The sequence below is a fragment of the Sinocyclocheilus grahami genome, unplaced genomic scaffold (genome assembly GCF_001515645.1).
Source record: "Sinocyclocheilus grahami isolate Dianchi unplaced genomic scaffold, SAMN03320097.WGS_v1.1 scaffold54.1, whole genome shotgun sequence".
Lineage (NCBI taxonomy): Eukaryota > Metazoa > Chordata > Actinopteri > Cypriniformes > Cyprinidae > Sinocyclocheilus > Sinocyclocheilus grahami.
In genome coordinates, this window is record NW_015505233.1 from 5,068,298 (window position 1) to 5,091,431 (window position 23,134).

A 23,134-nucleotide genomic window follows, 5' to 3' on the forward strand; every position below is an offset into this window, starting at 1 on the left:
GCATAAAAGCATTATATTCACACTGATAAATAAATGCATAAAATAAATAATAAACTTAATAAAAAATAAAATAAAAAAGGGAATATGTACGAATAATGCGGAGTATGGAGAGATGATGCAAAAAGAAGGAAAGATTAAGGTAGGTAACTCCTACCTCAGAGGCCGGGGAGCTCTTCAAAATATCTTATAAAGGGGGATCATATGTTTTGAAACTTACGTTTTGAACCTCGAACAATGTATTTAATCTTTTCCAACTGAATGTAAGACATTACTTCTTTTATCCAGCTACTGTGTGTTGGAGGTCTGTCCTTTTCCAATGAAACAATATTAAACGCCTCGCCAGTAGTGTAGTGAAGGTGATAACAGAGCAAATGTCTTTTCTGAGTTCTATACCCTCAGGCGTAACACCAAAAATACCCATTAAGGGATCAGGGTCAGTCTGAATACTATACATATGACTATATGATTTAAAAATTCCCCTCCAAAACTCATCCAGGACAGGACACAACCAGAACATATGGGCAGTTGTGGCAGGAGATTGAGAACATCTATTGCATGCAGGGCTAACATTGGGGTAAATCTTGGCTAATTTGAAGTTAGTAAAATGGAGCCCATGAAGAACCTTAAATTGAATTAATCCATGCCTAGCACAAGGTGAGGAGGAGTGCACCTGTTTTAAAGCGTCTTCCCACTCTCCGTCTGCAATTTCTCTGCCCAAATCACTTTGCCAGGCGTTAAGAATATCATCAATGTTCTGCGGGTTTATAGAGGTTATAATAGAGTATATGGTTGAGATGAGTCCCCTGCTATGAGGGTTCAGATCAAGCAGTGCCTCGATAGGAGAGGAAGGTGGTATTCTTGGGTAAGAGACAAATATCTTCTTGATGAAACTCCTAATCTGCAGGAATCTAAAAAAGTGGGACATCTAAGGTAAAGCAAAATGACATCTAAGATCTTCAAAAGAGCAAAAAGTATTATCTAAGTATAGATCTTTTAGGAGCCTAATCCCCCTCTCTTCCCAGACACAAAAAGCAGAGTCATATAGGATGGTGGGAATAGACAGTTAGAAACAATGGGACCTAGAATAGAAGCTGATTGTAAACCAAAATGTCTTCTAAATTGGGCCCAAATTTTTAGACTGAGTCAAAATCTTGAGATGTGGGGGAAAGCCACAGAACTTGCCCCCATGTTGGTTCCAGGAAAAGCTGTAAGACTGTGGCAGGGCAGGATATTGATGAATTCTACTTAAAATATTAATGAAAGCAGTTTATGTGCTGGGACTAACGTGCATTTTCAGTCAGAGTTTGGATGTATCTGCTTGGTAATTGCTACCAGACCTGTCCTCGAAAACTTCTGTGGGTTTCCACAGGGTTTATCGTGTGCGGAGGAGGTAGGCCTCTCTCCAGAACTCCCCTTCCTCTCAGCTGCAGACAAACTTGCTCAACATTTGAGAGGAATTTCCTGCATTTGAGATATTTGGATTATTTTGAATATTATCAGTATATATAATCAATATTTCATTATATTATTAATATAATATTTGGGTTACAAAAGTCAAAAAGACAAGACTCTGAGTGTTACAAGGTAGGTCTGTCAGGATATCAGAATTTACATTAAATTGAAATACACAAAGGCTTCATTGCAACCGTTTTATTTAATTATTTTTTAAATGTTATATTTGACATTGAAGTTGCAATGGTGTACTAAAAATTACATTTTTGGGTGACATTTTTAAAGAATTATACCAGATATTTCATGGTTAACCTGATATTTGAGAACCGAATGTGTTATATAAAGTTGTTCAAATCTGTAAAGAGTACTGATAAACTGATAATCAGTCTATAATCATAATAATCATCTATAATCAATCATCCGATGATAATCAGACTATCTCTATGTATGAAACAATAAATGTATGAAAATAAAGCACACATCTAGTGTGTATAGTACCTATAGTACCTCTATATTGATTTCACCCATATGTGTATCAAAGGATTCTAGAACCAACAGTCACCTGTCTGTCAGGAAGTGCTTGGATTTTATTTATTTATTTTTATTTATTTATATTTTTGACTAAAATACCAAGATTCTGCCACTCCATCTTCTCACAGTTTTGAAAACGGTTGAGTTACTGTCGCTATGCTTGTTCTCGTAGCCCACTTTTTACAGTCTCAGGGTTGCCAGGGTAACATGTGGAAGCAGTGAGTTATGCATTCATAAATTTTACATGCAAATACTTTTCACATCATGTTCTTTCACTGTTATTTTACTCTTCAAATGGGATATTTGCAACTGTCAAAATGTGACAGTTATTAGGCCACATTTCCCTCCAAAACCGACTGAATGAGTGAAAGGTTTATTGAAGCACAGACTGAATGATTTGTTGGTGTGAGTGTGACAGGCAGCTGTGAGTCATCAGTGTGGGTTTAGTGTAGTGAAGCTGTGGTTGGGTGTCATCACCGCAGAAATAGGTCAGTGAAATGGTTATTCAAACACTTGGGGAACCTAAACATTTTGGCTAATTGTGGACAAGCATCAAGGAATGAATAGGTGAAAAAACATTAGACCGATTAGAATCAAGTTTGAGCCATGTAACAAATCTTTTTGAAGTCTCAATGAACTCTAACACTCAGACAAAGAATCATTTCCAGGCAGGTTTCATGTGGCATGATTTTACAGGTGTGCAACAGTTGTACAGAAAAAATGTCTCTCTGCGATGATAATTTTGAATTTATAGGCTTCAAAATCAAGATGTTACAGAGTTAAATTTACAGAGGCCTTGTATTAATATAGTGAGAAAAGCCTTTAGATTTATAGTTGAATGAGTTTGTGGATTTGTGTCAAAAAAACCTGATCCATCCACAGGAACACTGCAGAGTGTTCCTAGGAGAGATTTTATACAGTGTTTTATGTTGACGCTTTATTTTCCGACCCTGGATCAATGCCGAGCATTGTGCTCAAGCTGTGTGGCACACTGTATTTACTCTAAACCTATTGTTTGACTAAAGTGATTTGAGGTGTTTAATGTTGGAGGTTATGATTAAGTCTTGTAGTGTTTGTGCTCTGAGGATTTTTCTGTGTTGACTTATCCAGATCTCAAGTAAACTCATGAATCCTTTGTTGGCAGTTTAGGTGACCTTTAGGTGAGTTGAACACTGAGTGACTGGTCCTTTTAAATACTCATAAAACCATAAGTTGGAACTGACATGGCTGGTTTAGTTTGTTGTTCACACCTTATCAAATTAGATTTTGGTAGAAAATAATTGCAAGTTAAAGTGAATTAAAGAGCTTATGATGTATGCAGAAGCAGTAGCGAGCACCATGCTGTACTCTATTTAAAATAATAATTAATTGATAGTTTTTTATTACTTTTCAATACTTCTTCATTTAGAACAATTAATCCTGAAAAAAATGCAACAAAATATCATTGCAAATAATAATGTATTTTTTTGCATATTTTTTTTATAAATAACAAGGTAAATTAAATGCCCCACTAATTAGTACCAATTGATATTGTGGCTAAAGCTGTGTACAGGTGGTTTGTGTGTTAGTATGCTGGGGTAAATTAATCTGGAGAAGTAAGCAACCTAGGCTCAAATACGTGCCTCTATATACATTTCTGGGTTGGAAGTAAACGGTAAATCAAAGACTAACAAAATAATCCCCTTAATTCCTCTTTCACTTGCTATCTTCTTCCCAGTGAGCACAGACTTGTCTTTTTTCTAGGTAAACTTATAGCTAAAGTACACTTATTGTATGTGCCCTGTACACTGTAAGAAAAAACATCCATAGAAAAACTGATAATATACTGGCAGAAAATTACCAGTATGCTTTGTTCATTTTTCGGACATTTCCTTCAATCCTAAAACACAGCACAATGCAATGTGTAATTCAAAATACAGGTAAAACACATGTGAAACATCAGTACAGAAAATTCCTTCATGTTGACACGGCACATTGGCCCAATTTTACGAACTTAGAGCGTATATAATCACCCAGTGAGAAGCACATACTGACTCCACCACAGCATGATGTAACCGCTAGCCTCCAGCGACAAAAACCCACCCATAATAGAGCAGTACTGTTAACACACACCTGGCTCTGTAACTCCTGTCATTCAGGAGGTCTGGAGGTAATTGGTGCTGCTTGGTGCTCATGTCTGGCAGGACTTTGAAGTGTCAGTCACATCCAGGTTAGGTGCCACCCTACTTTGTGGTGAAGTGTGAACTGTCCTGCTGATGGGTAATAAGAAACAAGGGAGAGGTTCATGGTTTCTTTAAAATCATGATAGTGGCTGTTATCTGAACTCCGTATTCTTAGCATTTTAGGAAAATTATTGATATTGCCAACATTTTGCCAAAATGTAATTGGAACATGGGCAATGAATCTTATTTATATATTGAGCAAAAATCATAAAATAATAATTTATTAAAATTATAATTTTATTATTATAAATAATACCTAAATTGACATTTGCTGACATTTAATCAGTCCCATCAAGGATTCATAGGACTTTTTTATTTTTTATTTTTATTTATTGCAGCATAAAAATGACTGAATTTAGCTTTCTTGAAATGTGTGCAAATATTCCAATAACCATGATGTATTTATGTAACTGGTGATAATATATGGCAAAAATACAATTACCTAAATATGTTTGCACAATGCACATGACTAAAATTGTGATCCTGGTCCTCCATGCAAAAGGCAATGGGATCACCAGCATAAATACTCAGCCTAAATATAGTTCTGCTTGGTTGAAAAACATAGAATTGTGTAGGACACAATACCTTGCGGACTGTCACTGAATCAGTACAGTATCTAATCAGTGAAGCTTATATACTGTACTTTTAATGTTTTAAAATATTATTTATCGTTTATTAAACAATTATATTGTCTATTGTTGTAATATTGTTTTTCACTGCATGTGTCTCGGTTTGGAAGCGAGTTGAGGTCATGCATGAATGATTTGGAACGATCACTTGGAAATATTAAATATTACCCTCTCCAGGCCCTCAAATGGGCTTCATATCGGAAATTTTCTGTCCTTTTCAAACACTCGTATATAACCAGATGTCCTTCTCTGTTCTTTGCTCACTTTACAATGGCATTCACTGCAATACGGCAGCAAGACTGTTACATATTGATTCATTTGTTTGTGGAAATGAGACAAAAAGCTGGCACAAAAAACGTGGAGTACGCTTGATTTTGCATTAAATTCTGTGATCACAGAATGGCGAAATCCTGGAGGGACTGTTTAATGAAGTAATCACAATATGCTTATGACAGCTGTAGCGGTTTTGAGATAATCGGCATTATAATGTATCAAACAGCAGTAGCATGTAGTCTAGGTGTTATACGTCAGTGATGAAATTGGGTCTGCTGGTGTTTAGGAAACAAATATCCATCTGCAGACAATAGGTATTGAAGAGAGCAAAAGCATCCTGATGTGGGTTGCTGGGTTCATTAGAAGAGAGAGCTGTGTAGTGTCTCGCCGATTGAGCACGAGGGAGGAACTGCTCCGGATTCCGCCAGATTCTGGGAATAACAAGAGGATAAGTGCGGAAGGAGAAGAATAGACAAAGTGGTCAAAAAAGTGGGAGAAGGAAATGGAAAACCGAGATGGACAAAGTACTGATATTATTAAAGAAGGAGGATGGGCAGAGTGGTACAGAAAGAAGAGGTAGAGAGAGAAATGGACATGTGAATAATTAATTTGTTTATGTGAAAATAATCAACATCTGGAGATCACTGGAGTTCAGACCTGTGTAGCTGTTCGGTTTTGATTGAGCGGGAGAGAGAGAGAGAGAGAGAGAGAGAGAGAGTAAAAAAATTACTCCCTGCATCTTTTTTTCGATTTAATTACAGCACGTCTGCCAGCGTACGAGGTTGTGCCAGCTATTTTGTTGAGACTGGAATTGGAGCTTATGTTTATAACTTCTCTCTCTCTCTCTCTCCCTCTCGGCCTCTCTGACATCCCCCTCTCACTCTCATCTTTTCTCTGATGGAGCTGTTGACTTCAACAGCAGTAGCTGGATGATCCATAAGTATTGATTTCACGTTAAATGTTCATCCACAAGTGAAATTTGAGAACAAAGCTTCGTATGGCATTGTCTCCACATTCACCACATTCTCAAGCTATTCCAATTTAGTGGACTGTAAAAGTTGCTCACTACTCAAATACTAATCAAAGAGCAAACTGGTTAAAATTGCTCATATTGCTCTTATAAAATTGTTTAGCTAACAAGCATATTAAGCAGCACAACTGTTTTCAACATCGATAATAGGAAGAAATGTCTTTTGAAATAAAATAAAAAAATTATCAAATAGAAAACAGTTATTCACAGTATTTCTTCACAATAATACTGATTAACTGAAGTTTTGATAAAAAAAAATGCAACCATGTTGAGCATAAAAGACTTTCAAAGACATTCATCTTACCGACCCCGACCTGGTAATGTAGACTGTATATGTTTTTGTATTATTATAATTTTTTCATGTGGTGCCTTTAATTATCATGCTCTTTCAGATCATTCAGGCAACCCACTGGCTGGTTGATTTTAATAAAAATATGTCGTTTTGCACATTCCAAGTTATTATATATTGCTAGGCTGCAATAGACACATTAGAAGAAGTGAGCGGAGCCGCATCACATGTGTTCAACCGCTATGCTCCAAAAACCATAATTACAATTCATATTACCAGGATTTACTCTGAATCTCAGCCCAGTGTTGTAAAATTCAATATAAACAGCTCATTATACTTCTGCTCCCCTTGCGCAGAATAATCTTAGGGCAAATAAACATTACTGAATTAAAAAAAAGACAAATATGTGGCTTCATGGCCACAGGAGCAGCATTGAGTGCTGACTGGCTCTCTAGAGCGCGTTCTGAATCCAGAAGCAAGTGGGTTCAGTTCCAGTCTCAGACAGGTTCCTCTTCATCAGAGACGGCACATGTAAACAGATGTCCCTGCTGATCTAACCTGTCTACCAGAGGAGTCACTGTGGGCAGAAATCAGCTGGGATCACAGTACCTAAATGGATCTGGCTTTGTGCGCTGTAAACTTCTTCTCTTACTGGCCTGCTGTGGTGATGTGTGGAGGCCATAAAAGATCCTGCTGTTCTTTTGTTGTGGTTTTTATTGAGATATTTGAATGCAGACCACACAGTTTGTTCAGTTAACTGCTCGTCTGCAAACCTCATTTCATATTATGATACTATTTAAGTAGCTTCATACTAACATATTAAACTCATTTCTCACAGTGACTGTGTTCCTTGTTGAGTATCTTTTTCTTTCTTTGTTTGATGTCAGCTCCCCATATTCAGACTGTTGAATAATATCTATTTTCAGTGGTTGAAAACCAACTGTTGGTCACTTTGTATACAGCCAATACTTATTGTATTTAACGAACAATGTTAAATGAATAATATTTTATTGTTATAAAATCTAAAGCATAGTACATTTTTGAAAGAATATTTATGACACTCAAACATGTATGTCCTATACAATTGTTTTGAAAGAGGGAAACAAGATGCATTTCTAGTTTCAACATTACTTATTCTTCACACATTAAGCTTTAAATACAGTAAGTATCGGCTGTATGCAAAGTGACCAACATTTGGTTTTCAACCACTGAAAATGGGTATTATACAAAAGTCTGAATATGGGGCCTCATTGAATCTAGAACTCATCTAGAAACTAAAATTATATTGCGATATCTTTAATACTTGAGTTATAGCCACACAAACTTTGGAAAAAGAATACTTAAAGCACTCAGACAGGTATGTTCAATGCAGTTGTTTTGACAGAAGGAAACGAGATACATTTCTAGTTTCAACATTATTTGTTCTTCAGACATTCCTCTTTAAAAGAAAAGAATTGTCATATTTTTGCAAAGTGACCCACATTTTTTGTTTGTGACCACTGAAAATGTGTACAATTTATCGATTTACTCTTAAAGCCATATTGAAATTCCATTATCTCTGGAACTGAACCATATAGGGCCTTTAAAATGAAGATGCCAAAAGAGACGTTTGTTTAGACCTAATATCTAAAAGGGCATTAAGATATCTTTAATACTTTTTGAGTTTCAGGCCTGCAAACTTTGGAGAAAAAACTTGAAAAGTGCTCTTTCCCCTTTTTGAATGGTCACCATTGGCACATAATGCAACAAAGATTGCTAAATTCAACAGATTTTACTAATAGACCAGCCAATCTCTTTGTAAAAGTAACATTATGATGCTGCCATCTTTCCTAAGTCATTTTTACACCCCTGTAATTTGGCTCTGAATCTCAGGTGAAAATCGCCATTTTGACCCCCTTCTACAAAATACGGGATTACTCAGTAAATATTCATCCATGAGATTTAATATTTTGGCTTTCATCACTATACATGTCTGTCTTTCTTCAGAAAAAATATTAGCAAAATCAAAAATTTGAGCCGGGGACCTCTGGTTGAGTTGACACGAAATTACCCAATAATATTTCACAGTATTAATGTATTTTTATCAAATAAATGCAGCTTTGGTGAATATAATTAACTTCTTTCAAAATGCATTATTTTGTGCACCACAGTATAAAAAAGTTGGGTTTGAAACAAAATAGTGTGAATAATAAAGGCAGAACTTTCATTTTTGGGTGGTGTCCCTTTAAGACGGCTTAGTCAACTAGACATAGACTAGACCAGTGGTTCTCAAACCTCTCCATGAAGTACCCCCAGCACTGCACATTTTCTCTCCCTCACTGCACATTTCTCTCCCTTCAACTTATCAGCTCATTAGTGGAGGCTGCAAGACCTGAAGTGGGTGTGTCAGATATAGGGAGACATACAAAATGTGCGGTGCTGGGGGTACTTCATGGAGAGGTTTGAGAACCACTGGACTAGACTAACTGATTTTTAAAACATGTAATTTTGAGGCCTAGTGAAAGCGACATGAAAGTGCACAACTCTAATGGTACAATGAGATATTTGTTCTAGAGTTGATGCTGAAAAGTACTTCAGTACATCCATCTCCATCCCTTTCGGCGGTCCACAGGAAGACAATTATAACTTGAACAGTGTTCAGTTGTCTGTGCTAAACATACTGAAAAAATAGTCTGGGCCACAGAGCACATCTGGGCACAAACCCAATGGTTTCCTTACAATGATTTACATTAGGGCACACGTGTATTCACAGATTTATGTCACCGTCTGCTGAACATTCAATAACAAGTGTAAGAGAATGCTGTATTTCACATGCATACATCAAATGTGCTGCGTACATCTTACACGCATGTGTTATGTGGCGTTGAAAGCGTCCAGTCAGCCCTTCAGGGAAGGTTTTCGTCAAGGATAGTCTTACGCTGTCTGCGGTTGTGGGTGTTTGGGCTTTACGTCACAGTCCTAAGTGTATTAAGGACTGATATTTTTGTTATAAATGTTGTCCTCATTTATATGTGCATGTGTGTGTAGCCTGTATGAGAGGGTTTCAACTAGGTCTGGTGTTTTAGGGAGGATCCGTGTGTATGGAGAGTGTTTGTGTGTGGGTTTAAATGTATTTACAGACTGTGTGTGTCTGGGTGTGTGATTAGCATGTAGGCATTTAGAAAGGGTGTATGTGTGTGGTTTGTGTGGGTGGGTGTGCGTATGTGGTTTGGCTTGAGTGTGTGTGTGTATGTATTTAGAGAGGGTCTGTGTGGTTGGTGTAGTGTGGTTGTGTGTATATGTTTGAACTGTTACAGTGATCCACAGCTGCTGGGCCGGTCAGGTTTCTTGTGTTGTTTGGTTTCAAGCTGAAATGCAGCCTGGCAGTGAACCAGAGTCTGGATTCATGGAGCACCTCGGGTTTAGTGTGGTAGACCTGTCCAGACACCTGTCAGACGAGAAGCTGGGGAGCAATGCGCGAGAAAGAGAAACAATAAAAGAGACACGTCCTCCCCGTCGCTGTGGCCGCCAGCTTGTGCACCTGTTGAGGAAGAGTTACGAGATGCCCGCTGGCATAAGAACATGAGAGACAGTCATGGTGTAGTATAGTCCTCTTGGAGGAGATTAGAACAAGCCAGCTGGCCTCCCTCACAAACACAGACACAAAATTCAGTTTTCCTGTCTACATGTGCAGGAAACCCACAGCCCTTTCCACACCTGGTCTTGTAACGCAGCTTATTAGGAAGTTCATGAGTGCTGGCTTTAGAATTATAAACCCATTCTGGTTTTAATGCTCTTGGCTTTATTAGTAATAGTGCTTGCTTAGGCAACGCCCAAACAATCACCCAAACACCCAGCTTCACCGCATTGGGCTGCATTCATTAGTAATTGCGCACAAGTGTTCTTACTTAGATGGGCAGACACAGTTCTCACGCAAAATTCTCATGCATTAAATTTATTAATTCCCTTGTTCTAATGTTTATAAATCTGGATTATTTTGAATGTAGAGCACGTACATGCAGTTGCGAATTAGCATAATACATGCCCAATTCATCTCCATATAAGGGATTTTCATACCAGCTCTCCTGTGCAGCAATTCATCATTCTCTGCAAATGCAATAAAGCAATCGCATGGCACACAGAATCACTTAAATAGCCTACAGGGGAAAAAAGATAGAAAGGGGGGGAAAATCAATAATTAAACACTGCGTCGTCAGTGTTGGTATTGTATCAGACATTTGCACTTAACATATGAAAATCAAGCTCAAATGGAGTTAACAAGGTTTTTGACCTGTGATCTGTTTGGTCTGTCAATATAACGGCCGCATCTGAGGCAGCAAGTGCATCGCATTATACGCTTTCATCAACTTTTACATATAACTTTTATTGTAGCTATATGGGTGATTAGTTTTTCTTGTTGTTTAATACACTTGGCCAAAATCTCATGATATAAATGATGATGTGCGATATGCACAGGATATTTAAAACATACAAAAAGTATATTGGCTACAACTAGATGGCAAATAGCCTACTTCTTCTCCACTCTTCAAACACATAAAACATTAGCCTTTAAAGACATAGTGTTTGAGTAAAGAAAACGCTGTACTATTCAAACGTCAGTTATTTATTTACCCTTGCATTGCAAAAAAGCAGAGATCTGTCTCTTCCTGTGCACTCCTGTGGGGTGAAGTTATGAGGTTTCGCTGACAGTTTGAGGATCCAATGGTGTTATGAAGTTTTATTATTGGTTAAATATTTGTAAAAACCCTCTTACTTAAAATAATAATGAAATATAATAGAGATATTAAGTTTGGATAATTTTTCATGGCACACCTGACTGGGCTAGGGTACGGCAACTGCCATACGGAAACGCCGCCTCTGCTCTGACCACACACCAGCTACAGATAGAGAGGAGAGAGAGTGATAGAGCCAATTTAGTGGATGGGGATTATTAGGAGGCCATGATTGACAAGGGACAGTGGATGGAATTCGGGCTGGACACTGGGGATGCACCCCTACTCTTTACGAGAAGGGATTTTTAGTGACCACAGAGAGTCAAAACCTTGGTTTAAAGTCTCATCCTAAAGGCATTAGGACCCACACAGACCACAGGGTAAGCACTCCCTGCTGGCCTCACTAACACCTCTTCCAGCAGCAACCTAGTTTTCCCAGGAGGTCTCCTATCCAGGTGCTGACCAGGCTCAACCCTGCTTAGCTTCAGTGGGCAATTGTTGCTGTTTTATTCCATTTCAATATCTAAATGTTAGTGAAAAGAATAAAAATACACTTTTAGATATCAATCCATATGTGATGGACATAGGTTATGATCATCTTTGGTATCTCCTTTGAAGGCATCTTGAGTAAAACCGCTCCATATTTAACTAAGCACATACAAAACACTTGAACCAGAAGTGAGGAGACCTGTTTTACAGAATACGGAAGTCTGTTGCGCATAACCCCCATTGTCTGTATACATGCATGTAGATGCATGTAGATAGTAGGAAAATGGAGCAATGCATTTGGAAATGCTTGAAACACTGTCTTCCACTAGTTCTCACCACATATCAGCTTCCACTGTCCAGGACATGTGATGGTGTGTGTGAGAGAGAGCATTTATAAGCACTTACACAGCTCATTGCTTTCCACCTGTTTAGGAAGAGACATTTTATACTCTTTCTTTTTATGTGCGTGGTCTGCTCTTTGTAAACTGTAATGTTCTGTGTTTGTGGGGTGTAACTGGCTTTACTTTTGAAAAGACCAACTTGAATGTTCATGCTGGTTCAGGGTGGTTTATGCTGGTCTAGCTGGTGAACAAGCATGGCCATGTTTCTCGACAGCAAAAACCGTAACAACCATACTCTGAACCATACAGTATGTTTGTCAGTTTAGTTTTGTGTTTTTTCCTCTGAGTGGGGAGCCCAAACTCAACTCTTAGAGGCTATTATATGCTTTTCCCAGACAAATTCATAGGTCTTGCTCAAGTGTTTGTGTGTCTAAACGTGTTGGCATTCACCTTCTCATAACTAGAATACAAAACAGTTGCTAAAACCTTTTTTATATCCCAGAGTTGTAAACACTGAGCCAATTGACTGGTCTTTAAATCGTTTGATCTGTTGGTACATATGCACGGCACTTAAGTAAACTATTATATGAAAAGACCGTGAGAAAGGGTGAGAGACTATGCTCTTCAACACATTGCATGACATTAAGAGCAGTACAAACAAACATTTCAAAATGAGACCTCTTTGGAAACATCAAACGAGAGATGAAAGACAGACGGAGTAACAAAGCTGGATAGTGTGAAAGACAAGATGAGAGATCAGTGGGGAAAAGCAACCTCTGTTTACACTTTCCCTGTAAATATTCTCATTTTGTTTGCTCGTTTTTGTGTATCTGCTCCTTCCGTTGCTTTACATTTGATCAGAAATCAGACACTGTTTATACACTTTGTCCTCACATTCTCGCTTTGTTGTGGGATTGTTGTGGATAAAAAGCATGTTGTTTTGTCTAAAACCTTGCTTGCACTGAAAGGAGGCGATCACTGCCTGCACTCCCATTGGTGGTTGTCACATCGAGTAACTGCTCATTTGCATAAAGTCGAACTCTGCAGTATTTGTCAGTATTGATGTCACATTATTGATATCTGGTCACAATTGCAAGTCATTTTCATTAAGAATAACCGTTAAAGATGTAGTTCGCCCAAAAATTTTAATTCTGTCAACATGTCACCCTCATGTCATTCCAAACCTGTATGAATGTTGGTAACCAATAGAAACCATAGTTTCCATTCCCATTGACTTACATCATATTTTTGTTCATACAATGGAAGTCTGAACCAAAACTGTTTGAAAGAATAGTCAGATACAGGTTTGGAACAACATGACGGTGAATGCATTTTAGGGTGGACTATCTCTAAGGGTACAGACACCATTCAGACAGTATCTGAGGTTTGTGCTGTTATTCTAAGTTGCCGACCCTGATTTAGTCCTGTGCGTCATCGTCTTAGAAAGCTTCCTGTGATTCTGAGCAACCACATCCCTGTTTTCTTCATCCTAATAGATGTATGAAAGACTAATTACATTTCACATCCGTTTCCTTACAGCTGTTTTTTGTCTCCTTATTAGCAAGATGTTTGATACTTTCACACAGACTTTGCTGATAATTATCAGATTCAGTACCCATAATCCCCTTATAGACTTCTTGTGGGAAATTTGAGTGTATTTGGTTTTTACATTGTGTTCTTTACTCTGTTCCAAAAGCTAGTGAGCTGACTATCTTAAGAGCATTTTAAGGGACTTTCTAAAAGGTAGACTATCGCTTAAAATGCACATGATGCTGTCTTATGAGATGGCTCGTTTTGGCCAAATTCTACAGCAACAGTGTGTCCTTATTTTAGTATTGTTTATACTATTATATTTATTAATATTTTAACTTGGCTTTTTTCAGTTTTCATTTGAGTTGTAGTGGAAATTATGTGCTTTCGTCATTTTTTATTAGTTTTCTTTTTTATATTTCTGTATAGCTTTAATTTTTGTGTTAATTTTAGTGCAGTTTTAGTACTTCAACTTTAATTTCAGTTAGCTGCCAAGGTAACAAATTGAAGTTCATCATATAATATTTATATTTTATTTTATTTCAGCTACCAAAATTGCTTTTAATAGTTCAAGTTAACACTGGCGGTGAAGGCAATCCCAGAATGCACTGCAACAAAATGAAGCAGCATTATTTCACTCATTCATAATTGAGCTCACTTAGCCAGTAAACTCTATTATGATATACTAAAAAAAAAGGATTTTACAGAAAAGTGAATATGGTTATAACAGAAAGAGAGTGTCATGTCCTATGATGTGCTATGATTGATTTTTGTCTGTGCTGGCATTCAGCTGTATGTGTGTGATCAACATAATGCAAAACAAATATGAATCATGTGAATGCTGATGTGTTTTCTATGTTGCAAGTGATTGGTTTCATTTACATGTGACCAGAAGCATGTCTGCATGTTCAGGGTACTATGGTTTTCCATATGGCCTTGAGCATATAATTAATCAAAATGAAAACCACATAAATTAAAATATGAATACATGAACAATATAAATATATGAATTTTCAATATGGACATAAATCATTGTTACAGAAAGACAGAGTGACAGAAAGAAAAAATAACAGTAAAAAAAACCACTTGAAAAAGTTAGGTGTTTAATTTTTTTTGTTTTTAATGTTTGCATCTTGCAGAGTACAAAACCCAGTTTCAATGACAATGCACCAAAGCAAAACCCAGAAATTCATGGTTCAACAGAAAAACTACCACACTCACACACAGCTGCACGGAGTCGGACCCACCCTGAACCGGGCCATCCCTCTTTCAGTGGGACACAATCCAATAAATGGTAAGTACAATCCCTCTAGAGCTGGATCTCTTTCAATTCAATATGTGTGTTGTCTTTCACAGCACATGAGCATGTAAATTAAAACACCTAAAAACCACTGTAAAGTTGTTCAAAAGACTTTTGCACTGTATTCTAAGTCATATGATAGATATGTGTGAGAAACGCATTGAAATTTAAGTCACAAGAAATTTAAAAACGAATGATGTTAGGCATTGTTTAACCTGCACTGTATTTACTTGACGGAAGAATTGTTCATGCGACACTGAAGACTGCAGTAGTGGCTGCTGAAAATTCAGCTTTGCCATCACACTAATAAATTATATATTCAAATAGATGTTATTTTAAATAGTAATAATATTTCACATTAGTACTGTTTTACTATATTTTTGATTTTAAAAAATGCATCCTTGGTGAATATTATAGACTACTTACATTTTTTTAAAATCTTACCCACTCCTGCACAGTAGTGTATGTCTTGGTTTCCATTCTCTATAATTTTGACACATTGATGTAATCCCAAAGCATCTCCTCCTGTTGAAGTAATATGAGAAAGAGTGACATCAGCATCTCAAAATGTTATTTAATGTATCAGTTTTTATTTTTCAACAAGTCTCACTGACTCTGCATGAAGATCTGGGTGTTTGACGGAATGACAGATCACACACACTGTGAAACATTCCGTGTGCAGAGTGACAGCATGTCTGGCTCGCTTAGAAACGTTTAGCTCCGTGTCTGCAATGCTGTGAGATGACAGTACGATTTTGTTATACAGCTGTAGTATGAAGTTGAAGATGATGATAAAACAGGGTTCCCACAGTCATCAATATTAAAGATGAATAGTAAAACTTCCAAGCCTAGAAGAGTTATGGAAATGTATGAAATATTGAAAAGTCATGGAAATTTCTATAGAAAGCACGCCCCCCACACCCCCCCAAGCTAATCATACTAGATTCGAGTACAATAGCTACAAAATTAATTTTAAACATCATTATCCATCACAAACCACCAAAATGTCATGGAAAAGTAAGAAAATTCATTGATCAAAAGGTGTGGGAATCCACAGTACAAATTAGTGGTTAGATGGTTCACAACCACAGGCATGTGCGTTTTAGACCCTACTTTCTCGCTTACCCTCTCTCTATTGCTTGCCTGCTGTCGTCTTATTTATTGTAATTTTGTATTGCTGCAGGTCGGCCCTTAAGTTATGGCCCCACTGTTTTTTTTCCAAGTGGATCCTCTGGTTTGGAATCGTATAAAGACTTAAGCATTGCCTTGTGCGCTGCACTGTCTAAAGTGAGTTATTAGCCTCATTTTCTCCAGGTAATTTTAGATAAAAGCCTGGCCATGAGAGAATGCAAGAACTGGAGAAAAGAGAGAGAGGGGGAAAATTAAATGACAGAGCGTTACGATAAACGGTCATTGAGGGAAGTGCTCTTAGGAGGCAGGTTAGAGGATTAGATACAGTAGTTCTGCATGTGAATGAGGGGACAGTGGGGCAGCAGAACTAATGTGTAGCATGACATCTATTATCCCTCTTCCTGCCCTGCAGACTGGCAGTGTTACACAACTCTGCCGAATACAGCCAGAGCTCTGCTGTAATACTAATGCAAGTAGGAGCCAGTGGGGTATTGGGTAACTGTTTTTGCACGGTGTTGTGGTCTGACATGCCGTTTCTCGCTGCTTTGAAACTCAAAACCGCACTCTGACTGGATGTCGGATCGTACAGAAGTGACCGGGTTCACTCAGAGGGAGACAGACCTTTACATATTACATTACGTTAGTCTGTAGGCCATAAGAGACAAGCATCTGACTGACTTCCTGTTGACCTCATGTTACATTTGTAGTTTTGATTGGATTTATGGATTGATGGAAAGAAGGGGGATTGGGTTAAATCTAGTTTGAACAGAAACTTTTTCATTTTTGGTTACTGGTGCAACAATGCACACTTCAGATTTAATGATAGACAATTGCTGTATTCGTGTGTTGGTTCACCTTGATTTACTTTGGAGACAAGGAACACTTCAAAAAAGTAATTTGTTCACAAATCAGACTACAAAGGTTGTGCTACATGTTTCTGATTCTCTAAAAAAGAAACGGCTTGTAGGAGAATGCCATTTTATCTCATTACATTTGATTCCTGCTTAATCTGACTAAAACATACATTTGGGTATGTCTTCCAAGGTAGCCTAATAGCCTAATTTGTTAGCAATAGACATAAAGGGAGAGCAGGGTAAAAATATTAATTTTCTTGTTAATCATAGTCTTGATTTGAAGGATCTCAGTTCTCAAAATCTTTTCTAATATTACTGCTGATTCTACAGCTTCAGGTGAAGTTCGTGGACCAAATTCAAAGTAAAAAGATAAAAAGGGTGTTTGCTGCAAAATAATGACAAGAAAACACTTCTATTAATGTGTCTAATTCGCAAACAAATGACTCTTAAGAAATGAATCTTTTTATTGAATTGAAAAATAAGCAACCAGTGTTATTTGATTCCTGAACAAACGACTCTCTTGATCCATTTCTTGTAATGAATCATTCAAAAAGACTGAGTTAACTTTTAAATCAGTTTGTCATATCCTGATATAAATGATGAAATACAGACGTTGTATTAATATTAATTTATTTAAAGAAAACAAAAAAGAAAACTTTGAGCAAGATTTGCCATCTCTTGCTTGAAAGGCAAGAAATATATCTCTAAGCCACATTAGCTCATGTCCAGGTAGGGGACTGAAATCCTAGCATCAAATCTGAGGTTAGGTTTTATAATTAGTTTTATATAAAAACTAAACAAGTCTGTGGTATTTCCTATGGTAATTTAGATTTTCCATCTAAAAGTGTATTTGTGGTTAATGGTAGTTGTAGTTATAGCAGACTGACTAGTTTCTCAATGTCTTAGGCGTCTGGCTCCCGGTGAGGTCTGTCCAACACGAGAGACGGCCTGTCAGCAGCCCTCCGTGTGTGTGTGTGTGTGCGCGCGTGTGTGTGTGTGTGTGTGTGTGTGTGACATTCTGGTAAAGCCATTCATCTCTTGTCGTCTGTTGCTGTACACTCTCAGTGTGTCTTCCTCAATTTACTTTCCTTTCTCACTTCATAACAGCTGTTTGATCTTTGAGGAAGGTTACATGTTAGATTCTAGTAGATTTACTTTACACAGAGAGAGGGAAGGAGACTAAGCATTATAAGGCTTAGTCTTATAAGCATAATACAGATGTTGGTGACTTTTGGTGAAAAAAATCTAAAAAGCCACAATCACACTAATGCAAATTAGCGTGCACACAAAGATATGATGTGACACACAAACTGTATGGATGGTCTGCACAAACCGTATGGACTGCTTTTATAAAACTTTTACGGTATAAAACTTTTTTGATGTCCCACAGAAGAAAGTCATGTTGTCTAATTTTTCTTTTTTTTTGTAATTCATAGTATTTTTTGGTGAAATAATCCTTTAACAAGGTTGGTTTTAAATGGATCGATGGAGGATGAATGATAGTGTAAGGGTCAGGAATAGAGACAAAGAAACAACAGAAACAGAAAGCAGACAGAAAAAACAGGCAGGTAATCGAGCAGAAAACAGGCCAGGAATATCTACAGATGTCTGACTGGAAAGTATTTAGTGAGACGGTGATGCCAAGCGTATATCAGACTGCAATTTAAATAACATGCTCACTAATACAATGAATTAATTAACTAGACGCGGAGAGGAGAATGTGGGTAGATTCTTTTCCACATAGTTTTGCAGTTGGAAATGACATCATTTCAATTAAAGGATTCAGGAGAGACTATTTTAGGAAATTAGTTTTCCCTGCATTTTTCAGATGGAGGTGTGAAAGTCTATCTATGCTGGTAAGAAATAAAGCTGCTTAAGAGAGTCTGGACTTCAACTAACAACAATTTTATAATCAATTAATCTGACAATTATTATTTTTTTCTTAAATATGATGTTTTACATCTAGCCAAAACCTATTAACATAAAAACTATACACTTTTCCTAGGTAATAATATTAATATGTTTGATTAGTCATAGCTTTAGTTAGAAATGAGAGTTAGTTGGGAAAACCCGACATTCCCTCTTTTCATCGCTGTATAAGGCTTGGAGTTGTGGTCACTTTGTCCGAATCCTGCGAGAAGAACTGGGTCTGGTCCCAGAGTTGTTTGCTAGTCTCTCTCTCTCTCTTTTTCTCTCTCGCTCTTTTGCTTCTATTTTTTTCCCCAGTCACCTCCTCATGTTCCAGAGACTGAGATATTGGACCAAGGACAGAGAAAAGGAGGGAATGGACGAAAAAGGAATCAGTCACAGGGGAACACGTACAGGAGACTAAGAAAAGACAAGACAGCAGAAAGACTTTTTTCCTTTCTCCAGCCTCTCTCCCTCTCGCTCCCTCTCTCGTTTCACTTTCTTAAAGCTGAACTCTTGAGCTGTTCTGCCAGACACTGCCTACAAAAGTGAGAGAGAGTAGTTCTGAGTTGTTTATGAAATCCATGCCGTCCAGACTGATGGATTTTTCTCTCTTCTCTCTGTTGATGTTTCTCCTTTGCTGGGCTGCAGTAGGGAACCACACAGGCCGGATCAAGGTGGTCTTCACCCCAACTATCTGCAAGATAACCTGCACCAACGGCCGCTGTCAGAACAGCTGTCAGCAGGGCAACACCACCACTATCATCAGTGAGAACGGGCACGCTACGGACACGCTCACCGCCCCCAACTTCAGAGTCGGTGAGTGGCATCGCCGCCTCTTCTCAATGTATTGTGGGAAAAGTGGGAATTTTCATTCATCTAGGTCTTGTAGAACATCTAATTCTTTTGTTGGCAACTGGACTTTGTTGAATGTATGTGTGTATGCTTGCGTTTGCTGTATACTGAACGGTGAACAGCTGGCCACGGGCCTGTTACATCATGTCCAGCCTTAGACAGGTCTATAATTATGGCTGATGTTTGGATGTGTTTCTAGTCGCAGTTTTCACTTGCCTGGCAGATATTGTGGAAAAGTTTAAGATGCTTTAGACTGTGTCTGAAAAACCTACATAATTGGACCTCAGTTCTTTTAGGTTCGTTTCCAGCAGGGATATTTCTCAATGAGGGCTCAGAATGAATCGAGAGCATGTGGTTATGACACAGCAGAACGTCTTCTGCCCTCCGGCTCAGCCGGTTCATGTTCATTTACTGCCCGGCTCAGCCTCCTGAAAAGAGACAGAGCAGTCTGGGTTCTTCACACACTTCTTAGTTGCGTAATCTGGTGGTTCCCAATCAGGGCATTTGGAAAGAATTTGATTTGGCTGTGGTAGAGTCTTTGTTACTTTTTTGTTAACTTCTCATTAATATTTGCCCAAATTATGATGTATTTTCTCATGGATGAAGTTTTTTTCTTATTATTACATATTTGAATTCCAATATAGAATATGCAAATTACTGCTGTTAAACATTCCATTTAGAGTTCATGTATAAGTAAATTCGGCATTTCTCGCAAAGAATGTGTGATTGCCCCAGAATGGTCAAAACTTATGAAAGACAAACTCGGGTGTCTTATTATAGACAGTGGAAGCTACTTACCCACTCAGTTGATATAAAATGATTTTTATATATATATATATATATATATATATTTTATATTAGTTTGAATATTAATGCTAAATAATATGAATTAGTAGGAGCACATTTCTAGTCAAGGGGGTTTTGGGAGTACAAGACAAAAAAGTTAACCTTTCTAAGTAAAATCAAAAAGTACATTCACTGCTTGCTCCACTGCTCTATAAGGTCCTCTATTGGGGGAATGCAAGTAGTTACTTTGTGACTTGCATTAGGGTCAAGAATGAAGCAATAGACACAATTTATACACATAGTTGTTACATAAGGGTTACTTTTGAATCCAATTACTTTGTGGACACAAGGGTAGCATTCATCTAGGGGTTGTTTTTACCAGTGGGTTTTGTAATCAGCACCCGGCAGGTTGAGCGGCTGAAATTGTATTCCATATAAGAGGGTCAGGAAAGCTCAGAGGAGTAAGTGTTTGGACAGATACTCTCAGTATAAGCAGAGTTTGTGCGTGGTGCTAAGATGTCATTCTCCCTCTCTCCCCGGGAAGCTGTTTGTATGAATGAGGTGAGCGTCTGGAGTGGGTGAGTGTGTGCGGCCTTATAAGGAACACAGAGCATTCTGTCAGCTCTGATCCAGACGCAGCTGGGAGGAGAGATCCCAGGCCGAGCTCCAGCACTGTGGAGAATGAAGACACACTCACATTAGAGTTGGATCAATACCAAGATTTTGGCTTCGGTACTCTGGACCAACCTCTCGTACCTCAGTGTTGATGCTAAATCGATACCTTAAACAACAAATAAATGATAAATGAAACTAGAGATGTCAATAGATTCAGTAATTTGACTGATCTCAGAGCAAATGTGCAATAATTAAATATAGCTTTCCCCATTCATCACCCTTCAAAAGTTTGGGGACGATAAGATTTTTGATGCCACATGACCCTTCAGAAATCACTCTAATATGCTGATTTGGTGCTCAAGAAAGATTTCTTATTATTATTATCAATGTTGAAAACAGTTGTACTACTTGATATTTTTGTGGAAAATGTGATTTCTTTTTTTCTCTTTTTCAGCCTACTTTTTTATGCCTGAAAAGACAGTTTGAAGGTACAGCATTTATTTGAAATAGACGGGTCAAGTATCAAAACTGGAAAAATTACAGTGTCATGGTCATTTGTTTTTATCAGTATTCCATGCACGCATAGAGACTGTCATACAGACCTGTGAAGTATTAATCAACTCTAAGTTTTGACTGCTACATTGATCAATACACCATCTCATAGAAATACTAAAGCATTATCACAACTGATCGATATGTAGCTGCATGCTCCTTTATTATGATTGCACTGGAGATAGGAATGTATTGCTGCACTTCTGAAAATCATCAGTGATGTCCAGACTGCTCCAACTGGAGCTGAATGTTCACCCCGAGTGACTGTGTATGTGTATATGTCTCACCCAAATGCGTTATTGGACACAGTTGTGTTGGGTGTTTTGACAGTCATCCCCATGGAGCTGCCACTGAACCTGCCTATACTAGCAGAGGCGTTGGGGTTTACAGGAAAATGTTACTCCGTCTGTTTAAGGGCCATGGGTGGCTGCTCTTTTTTTCAAATGAAATGGTATTCCAGGTGGGCTAATGACATCACAATTACAAAAAGCTCTGATGACTTGCTTTTCTGTTCTCACTTATGTGAAACTCATTTGCCAGTTTCAAAATGATTTTAATGGGTGTGTGTCCCTGAACATTCTGTGAGAGTTCTGGTCTGAGTGGAAGAGAAGGATGAAGTCATATTTTCATCAATATTTACATGCCATCAGAAAATCTTGTTAGATTTTTTGATTAGTTGTATAGAATCAGTGTGGATGTTGGACTCATGAGGTCTTTAAGACTGTGCGTGCGTTTTGTTTTAATTTGTGGTTCAGAGTGGTGTTGTCTTATCAACTGAACATCATACACATTCAAAAGTATCAGGTCACTAGATTTTATTTAAAGAATTAATACTTTTATTCAGCAAGGGTGCATTAAATTGATCAAAAGTGACAGTAAAGACATCTTTATTGTTATAAAAAATGTAAATGACAAATAAATGCTGTTCTTTTGAAATTTTTGTCAAGGTTTCAATACACCGCACAACTGTTTAAGTCATTGATAATAATAAGAAATGTTTCTTGAACATCAAATCAGCATAATAGAACTGTTTCTGAAGGGTCATGTGACCCTGAAGACTAGAGAAATGACTGCTGAAAATTCAGCCTTGCCATCACAGGAATACATTTCGTTTTTAAATATGTGTATATATATTCACAATAATTATTAATTTTTATCATCAGATAAATGCAGATCTCAAACTTCTGAATGACAGTGTGCGTTATGTGAAACATATTGCACGGAATAAAATACTTCTGTCTAGACATTAATAGTCAAAACCTGTCAAAAATGACTATTATGCTACTGATGCTACTGATGAAAGTCAACTATATTTTAATATTAGTATTTTAAGCCTGTGATATATTATGCCACCTGGCTAAAATCATAATATGAAATCCTATATGAGTGAAGTTAGTTGGCATATTTGCTTTTTGGATTGGTTGATGTAAAATATAAACTAAAAAATTAATTGTAAACAATTGGAAAATGTAATGAGGATAAAAAAATAATAAAATAAAATAAAAAGGCCATTTTAGAGTTGTTTGGCACAAGTGTACAACATAACTTAAGTCATAAATTTATAGTATTTATACTGCATTTTGTTGTTGTTTGTTTTCTCTTTGGGGTTTTGACTTCTTTCATTTGCACCTAGTT

At 37.5% G+C, this 23,134-nt stretch overlaps 1 protein-coding gene across 4 annotated transcripts in view; it reads left to right on the forward strand.

Moving 5' to 3' along the window:
- The window catches only part of LOC107583538 (latent-transforming growth factor beta-binding protein 1-like), an 85,298-nt gene that overhangs the window by 17,119 nt on the left and 45,045 nt on the right, over positions 1 to 23,134 (forward strand). For all 4 annotated transcript variants that reach the window (XM_016269794.1, XM_016269796.1, XM_016269797.1 and 1 more), the window contains exons 4-5: positions 14,638 to 14,792; positions 19,343 to 19,510. In XM_016269794.1, the coding sequence (XP_016125280.1) occupies positions 14,638 to 14,792; positions 19,343 to 19,510 (323 nt within the window). The remainder of the gene's footprint in view (positions 1 to 14,637; positions 14,793 to 19,342; positions 19,511 to 23,134) is intronic.